This window comes from Emydura macquarii, unplaced genomic scaffold (genome assembly GCF_026122565.2).
Source record: "Emydura macquarii macquarii isolate MOO-44397 ecotype Brisbane River unplaced genomic scaffold, CSIRO-AGI_Emac_v2 contig_746, whole genome shotgun sequence".
NCBI classification, from domain to species: domain Eukaryota; kingdom Metazoa; phylum Chordata; order Testudines; family Chelidae; genus Emydura; species Emydura macquarii.
Window position 1 is genome coordinate 1,797,436 of NW_027130883.1, and position 7,817 is coordinate 1,805,252.

The following is a 7,817-nucleotide window of genomic DNA, read 5'->3' on the forward strand; positions in this document are numbered from 1 at the left end:
TCGGGCTCACTCTGCGGGCGGGGATGTGTTGCTGGCAGAGGCAGCCTGCCTGGCCCCTGTCCCCCGCTGCCCGGCCAGACCTGGGATGTTCTCTCACTTGAGACTCCGTGCTACAAGCGGGCACCTGGTCCGGGCTCGCGGCTGTGCCCCCCCGGCAATGGGGTGGGGGCAGAGGGGCCGTCAGCCTGGCGGCCACACACAACAATGGGGCATCTCCCTGCTACCAAGACACTGCAGGTGGAAACTTATGGGTGTAAACTCAGCAGGCAGGCGGAGGCCCCATTAAAAACTTTGAACCCAACTGTTGCCAACCTCCCGCCCCAGCCCTGAGCCTAGACAGCCGCCTGCCAGGCCTGCCCATGTGCGACGGGGCCGGCTGGCAGGAAAGCCCACGCTGACCCAGCCGGTGTTAATTACCAGGTAGGCGCAGGAGGGAGCGGGCGGCAGCTCACACTCCTGGCTTGGAGCTGCTCACTCACCTCCTCACTCACCCCAAAGGCATCCTCCTCTCAGGGAACAACACCCAGCCCCAGCAGATAAAAGCAGCCCCGAGACGCTCCCACTCCCCTGTCTCCGAGCCCTGGCCACTGACACGCTCCCCACCCAGGATCGTCTCTTCTCTGCTGCGCTGGCTACGCTGGGAGAGGCTGCAGGACCATGGCTGGGCAAGGAACTGTCCAGCTCTTCCTCTTGTGTCTAATGCCAGGTAGGCTCCTCTGAGGGACCCCTCAGGCCCACCCCAGCCAGCAGTAGGGAGCAAAGCCCCTGCCCCAGTGCAGATTGCAGTGAGCAAACCAGCTCAGCTAAGTAAGATCCCGGCCTGCCCAGCAGCTTCACCCAGCTCCCAGCCAGCATCTCGGGGAGGGTGGTAACGCCAGGGGACTTGGCTCTAAACCTCCCTCCCTCCCCGAGTCTCCCAGCCTAAGGATTTCGGGCTCGTCTCCCTGAGGAAATTGAGCAGCCGAGCTGTAGCAGAATAACTCCCAGGCTGCAGCTCATGAGGATTTTGGGGCAGGAACTGTTTCTTTGTTCTGCATCGACACAGCGCCATGGGGGCCTGGGACTGCTGGGCATTACGGTAATGCACCTAATAACTAATAACACGAACAGCTGTGCTGGAAGGACTCCCCCATGTGGACACTGGGTTCCAGGCTAAAAGTGAGTTTAGTGTGGGAGAGGAGTGGTGATGCTGGGATACAGTCATTCTCATTCTGGAGCAGTGTTCACACGGGGCAGTTAAAGGGGCAGAGCTAAGCCGAGTGATTCCCCTGTAGACCTGTTGCTCTGCTGGTCATTTTACGCCTACCTACTCAAGTCTTAGTGTGTCACAAAACTCCCGCCTGTTCCGAAAAGCTGGGCACCTCCCGTACGGCCAGGAAAGAGCAGCGCCAGCAAAATGCAGCAAGAGCGAAGCCTCTGTGGGTTTGTCTGCACTGGAGCGGGAGGTGTAATTTCCAGCGCAGAGAGGCGTGAGCGAATGTGTTACGAAGAGCGGGAGGATGCCGGGGCTAGCTACCCTGGGGGCGGTGCCACTCAGGCTCCCAGATGCTCGCTCAGGCTAGCCTCTCCCGCTGCCCGCGCTGCCAGAGCTACACGGCGGCTTTTGGTGCGCTGGCTGAGTGAGCAAAACTAGCGGGTGTGTGTCTCCCTGAGCTGGACTCCCCTGAGCAGCAGGGGTGACCGTCAGCCGGCACCCTCCTCCCACGCACCTTCCCGGCCGGCTTTTCCCTCCCGCACAGTGAGACACAAGAACCTTTTGCACCCGGATTACACTGCACCTAGAAAGTGAGCTGCGAAGTTTGGCTAATTAATGACATGCTAATCAAACACTGGGGAGGTCCCCTCCGGCTGATATGCAAATCTCCCTGAATACCCAGGCTGGGTGTGTGCAGCACTTGGCAGGGAGTTCCTCAAGCTGCAGGGCAGACATACCCTTAGCCACATCAGCCTGGCAGATCCAGCTCTGAGGAGCTCCCCTGTGGACTAACGGGATCCCCCACCCAGCTGCACGGAGAGAGCCTGGCCCGGCTCCCCTGTGCGGGTTGATCCCTGGTTGCTGTGGTGCAAGTCGGAGAAGCCTCTTAATGAAGTGGTGCAATAACGACGCCCATCTAACTCAGTGCACACAGGGCCTTTGCTCGCGTTCCCCCAGCTGAGTCCGGCCCCCTTAGGAGCTGGCTGGTGATGCATGGTCCTGCTGCACAGAATTTCCAATCCAGCCCCAGAATCCCCAGTGTGCCTCCCTCCTTCCCCCCCAGGGTCATCTGAGCTCGCTGGCCTGGGGTAAGTATTGACCAGAGACCACCCCAGGGGCGCTGTCCTCGGACACCGGGCGAAACCCAACCGGCTTCACCATATTCTGACCGGGGCCAGGCAGGCTCCTGGCAGAGAGACGTCTACAACTTGGTCTAGAAGTGGCTGTGGAGCCCAGCTCCAGGGAAGGGAGCCCATCTCTGCGCAGGGCACAGCCCGGTCCCCGTGCAGAGCCTGCTCCCTCCCAGTATCTTTGTTCAGGTCACTCAGGCCCCAGACATTGCAGGGATAATGCCCCCTATGCGGCAACTTCTGACCCCTCCCCTCCCCAGAACCCCTCCTCTGACAGTCCCCTCCCCCGCTCCCACACTGGCAGGCCAGGGGATACAGACCCTGGCGTTCACGCCCTGCGCCGGCGTCAAGCTGCTCTGGGCACTGCAGGAAGGGCTCAGTCTCTGCCTCAGGCGGCCGGGGACTCCTCCCTCTCTTCACAGCCGTTCTCCCCAGCACAATTCCACCTGTCCTGACAGGCGGCTCTGTCTGTCTGTCTCTCAGCTCTGTTGCCGGCCGTGCGGATCAATGCGAAGGGCCAGCAGGTGCTGTACCTGGCTCAGGGGGACTCCGTGAGGCTGGGCTGCCCCTACGTCCTGGAGCCTGTGGACAATGGACCCAACAGCCTGGACATCATATGGACCCTGGTGAACCCTGACCAGCGGCTGCCGGTGAGTTTGGGTCCTGCCCGTCGCCCCATTTCTGCGGCGAGGCCAGGTTGGAATCTGTGCTGGGGTCGGTTCCTGGCTCCGCCGCTAGCTTGCTGTGCCACCTGTGCCAAGTTCTCGCCCCTGCCTCAGTTTCCCCCTTGGGGGGGGGGGGCGGAGGGTGACACATGGGCTGCCGCCCCCTGCCAAGCACGAGCGCGCTGGAGAGCGTCCCTGGGTCCTGGTTCGGATTCCATCTGCCATGGATCCAGTTCGATGGCAGCGACCGCCGGGCACCATCCGCTCCGCTGGCCTGGCTGATGGCACCTGCCACACTGCCTCATCCGAGCGCGTGTGCACGTCGTCGAGCCCCCTCTCTGTGCCCGTCCCTCCCCTGGGCAGAGCCCCAGCAGCGGGCGTGAGTCTCCCCCAGGGCCCATTGAAATGTCCTGCCCCGGCTGCCCCCTGTGACTTGCCCAAACGAGGGGCCTCCCTCAGGAGGGGCCGTGACCCTCGCCCCTGGATCCTGCACTTCCACCATCCACAGAATCCCTACCATCCCCCGCGCGTGGAGGCTGACCTCACCTGGCGTGGGCTCCACAGTCCCTGGGGGCAGGGCATTTCCCCCCTCCTCCCCAAGTATCTCCAGCAATTCCCCCTAGAGGCCTTTCCCCAGGGCCTGTTCTCAGTCCCCCACTGCTGCTCCTGGCCTGGTTCTGAACCCCCGGCCGGCTCCAGTCCCCTTGCTCGCCACCCGCCGTAGCTCACAGCTGCCCGCTTCCTCCCCGTCAGTTCCTGATCTACCAGGACCAGAAGATCAGGTATGGCAATGCCCCAGGCCTGCAGCAGAGGGTGACGTTTGCAGCCCAGGACCCGAGCCAGTACGACGCCTCCATCCGCCTGGCAAACTTGCGGGTGTCAGACTCGGCCACCTACGAGTGCAGGGTGAAGAAAGCCACCGTTGACACCCACCGGATCACCATCACAGTACTTGGTAAGGCCACCCCGTCCCCGCCTGCAGCCCCCCCCACCTGGTGTCCCCCCCTGACCCATCGACCGCCCACTGACCAGCTCTGCCCCCTGGCCAAACCCTGCCAAGCCAACCCCACGCACTGACCCAACCTCAACCCGTGCTGACACTTACCAGGCCACCCTCATCGTGCCAAGTGAGTCCCACCCCCCGCATTCCCTGCCGTTAACCAAACCCCAACCACTGCCGACACGCACACAGTCACCCACACCGTCACCAACACCACACCGTCACCAACACCGTCACCCACACCATCACCAACACCACACCGTCGCCCACACCATGCTGAGTCTCTCCCACCGTTGATCCCCCCTCCATTAACCAAACCCCAACCACTGCCGACACGACACCGTCACCAACACCGTTACCCACACCAACACCACACCGTCACCATCACTGTGCTGAGTCTCACCCACCGCTGATCCCCCCCTCCATTAACCAAACTCCAACCACTGCCAACACGCACACCGTCACCCACCGTCACCATCACCATCACCGTGCTGAGTCTCACCAACCGCTGATTCCCCCCTACACCCATTAACCAAACCCCAACCACTGCCGACATGCACACCGTCACCAACACGACACCATCACCCACACCGTCACCGACATGACACCGTCACCATCACCGTGCTGAGTCTCACCCACCGCTCATCCCCCCTACACCATTAACCAAACCCCAATCACTGACGACACTCAGACCATCACCAATGCCGTCAATGTGCCAAGTGTGTCCCACCCACCCACTGGTCCCCTCCCACCCTTTAACCCAGCTCCACCCACTGACCCAAATTCCGCCCACTGACCTAACCTCACCCACTGACCCAACATCAACTCCTGCCGACACCCACCAGGTCACCCCCCCTCATACCCGGTGAGTCCCCCACCCCCGCCCATTAACTGAACCCCAACCACTGCCGACACATACACCGTCACCCACACCGTCACCCACACAACACCGGTGAGTCCCACCCACCGCTGATCCCCCCACCCATTAACTGAACCCCAACCACTGCCAATACCGTCACCGTCACCGTCACCATCCCTGTGCTAGGCGAGTCCCACCCTCTGCTGATCCCCGGCCACTGCTCCCTGACCCAACCCCCACCATTAACTCAAATTCTGCCCACTGACCCAGCCCCAGCCGACACCCAGCAGGTCACCGTCACCCCACGGATCACCCCCACCCATTAACCCAACCCCACCCACTGCCAACACCCACATCGTCACCATCACCGGACTCGGGGAGTCTCGGACCCACCCACTGACCCACCCACCACAACCCAACTTCCCCCACTGATCTAAACTGTCTCCAGCCACTGACCCAACCCAACCCCACCACCGAGCTACCCCCACCCACTGACCCCCACCTGCCGTTCCCTGGGACAGACCCTGCCCGCTGGTCCAACTCCACCTGCCCATCAGTAATCCCCGTCCCTGGACTCCCCCTTTCAGGGGACACTGCCACCCCAAGCCTGCTGTACCCAGGCCCTGCCTGCCTGTCTGTCTGTCTCTGAGCATGGCCGTGTCTGCCTGTCCATCCCTGCTGGTCCTTGCTAGCTCCCACGAACTGATCCAATTTGTATCTCTCTCCCCAGAGAAGCCGGCTGCCCCTCGGTGCTGGATGGATGGGGAGCCGGCTATGGGCCGCGACCTCATACTCAGGTGCTGCTCCGACGGGGGGGCCGTTCCCATCTCCTACCAGTGGTCCAAGATGGGGGGGGAGTTCTCCACAGGCTGGCTGCCCCCTAGGGCAGTGCAGGGTAAGCAGTGGGGGTAGGGGGGCGCTCCCTGGAAGGTGGGCTGAGCTCATCATGGGGTGTCTGGGGTGGTGTGGGGAGCGGGGGGGATGGAATGCTCTCATGCTGAGGTGTCAGTGACATGAGTTTCTCAGGTCTTAGCACCAGCCTGAGTAGGGGGTTACTTTTCCTGGATGGAGCTGCCGGAGCGTGATGCCAGGGGGCTCTGACTGCCCAGCGGTGTCTGGGCCCCCTGGGGGTGGAGGAGGTGCCAGTACCTCCCTGGCTGGACGTACCCGGCAGGGGCTGACTTGGGGCTGGGTCTCTCCGATGCAGGGCAAGGCACCGGAGACCTGATGATCCAGGGCCTGTCGCAGGAGCACGCTGGCACCTACAGCTGCCGCGCGGCCAACAGTGTGGGCTACTCCCAGTGCATGGTGAACATCTCCGTCCCTCGCGCTGGCTACAAAGGTAGGAAGGGGGCACCAGGCCAGGACGGGGGGCTGTGCCCAAGCGCCCAGCGGGGCAGTGCGGGCAGGACCCTGGGGTCTGGCAGCAGCTCCTTGCAGTTGAGCTCTGATCCCAGGTTGGGCTGGCAGCGGAACCAGCCTGGTGGCGTCAGCCACTGGAGGGGCTGGGCATGTCCAGAAACATCAGCGAGAGGGGCAGCCCGAGGGGCTGGCGCCTGAACAGAGCTCAGCCCCCAGGAGCGATGGAGACCCTCCCCCCACCAGGCTGCAGCTCCAGGCTAATGTGTCGAGCCAATGCAGCGGGCGCCTTCTCACAGGAGCTTTTGCCCCTGCAGCCCCCCCCCCAGGGATTCCTTGGGCCTGGCCAGGGCCTCGTGGGCAGCCCAGCAGGGCAAGCCCCCTGGGGCAGGCAGAGGGAACGTGGCCCAGGGCCCGGCGGGCAGGGGTGTCGATGGGGCTCAGCAGACAGGCGTCCCTGCGGTGCTTTCTGGGCGCGGGTCCTGGCCCCATGCCGGGAGGGGAGAAGGTGACGGGTTTGCTCTCCTCCTGCAGGGTCACAGAACGTGGGGCTCATCGTGGGCTCTGTCCTGGGGGCCATTTTCTTCCTGGTCCTGCTGCTCTCCATCCTCTGGGCCCTGCTGTGGTACTGCCGACGGCAGCGCTGCCAGCCGGGGATGCCCATCGACATCAGGTGACGCCTCCGTCACGGGGAAAGGGGGCGCAGCAGAAGGGAGCTGGGGAGCCGGGGGGGGAGGGGCAGGGAAAGAAAGGGGGTGAAGGCAAAAGAGGGGAACGGGGCAGAGCTTGGAGGAGGCTGGGATGATAGAGCGAGACCAGGGAGGAGGGGGACCGAGGCTCAGGGGGGGGTCTGCGCCCCTGAGCGGCTGCACGGGGGGCCGGAGCGAGTGCGTGCACCCAGAGGCCGAGCCGGCGGTTCTCAGGCCAGGCCGGTGAGCCGGCGGAGGGGGCTGGGCGCTAACGGGGCAAGGGGGAGAGACCTCATGCTGCTTCTCCCTGCCCACAGAGACAGCGCTGCCGCCGCCCCGTGCAGAGGTGGTCACCCGCACCCCTGCCACGCGCACCACCTCACCTACACGCCCTGCCAGAAGTAGCGCCCCCGGGGGCGGGAACTCCCAGCTACGTTCCAGCTCCAAGCAACACAAGAAGCAAGATCCTCCCACCCCTCACCCTCCCCTGTGTGCCCGGCCCCAAGGCTCCATCCACCCACTGCACAGACCCAAGGGGCTGCTTCTGCCCACGTGAAGCCCAGGAACAATCCCATTCCCGTGATGGCCCCGGCGCCGAGCAGGGCTCATGGGCAGAGCCCCCAGGGCAGTGGCAAGATTCAGGGACCCAGCACTGAGCTTTGCACCTCTTTCACCATTCCTGCCCTTGGGGAGTGGGAGACACCCCCTCCCCACCCCCCCACTCGTGGCATCTCCACCGCCACAGCTCGGGAGACTCCTTAATGCACACAAACCAGGGCTAGAGCCTCTAATCCCACCCCCCAGGCCCTTGTGGGGTGAACTGGATCACGGCACGTGTGATGACACAATGCACCCAGCAGCAGCCGGGCACGAGTTTGGATGGGGAGGGGGCTCCCTGGGGCTTGGATGATAGGGTCAGA

The 7,817-nt window shown here is 63.7% G+C and overlaps 1 protein-coding gene across 1 annotated transcript; it reads left to right on the forward strand.

The window, feature by feature from the left end:
- Positions 1-482: 482 nt before the first annotated feature.
- VSIG8 (V-set and immunoglobulin domain containing 8) lies at positions 483-7,302 on the forward strand. The gene is made up of 7 exons (XM_067542990.1): positions 483-706; positions 2,809-2,975; positions 3,744-3,945; positions 5,580-5,744; positions 6,057-6,191; positions 6,743-6,881; positions 7,215-7,302. Exons 1-7 carry the CDS (start codon positions 658-660, stop codon positions 7,300-7,302), a joined length of 945 nt encoding a protein of 314 aa, XP_067399091.1. The 5' UTR covers positions 483-657.
- Positions 7,303-7,817: the final 515 nt, after the last annotated feature.

Bases quoted from the DNA above. Each gene is read 5' to 3' on its own strand.
- VSIG8 (XM_067542990.1), top strand. From the start codon at position 658: ATGGCTGGGCAAGGAACTGTCCAGCTCTTCCTCTTGTGTCTAATGCCA. The intron at 707-2,808 runs GTAGGCTCCTCT...TCTGTCTCTCAG, and splicing joins CCTCTTGTGTCTAATGCCAG to CTCTGTTGCCGGCCGTGCGG. The intron at 6,192-6,742 runs GTAGGAAGGGGG...CTCCTCCTGCAG, and splicing joins CCCTCGCGCTGGCTACAAAG to GGTCACAGAACGTGGGGCTC.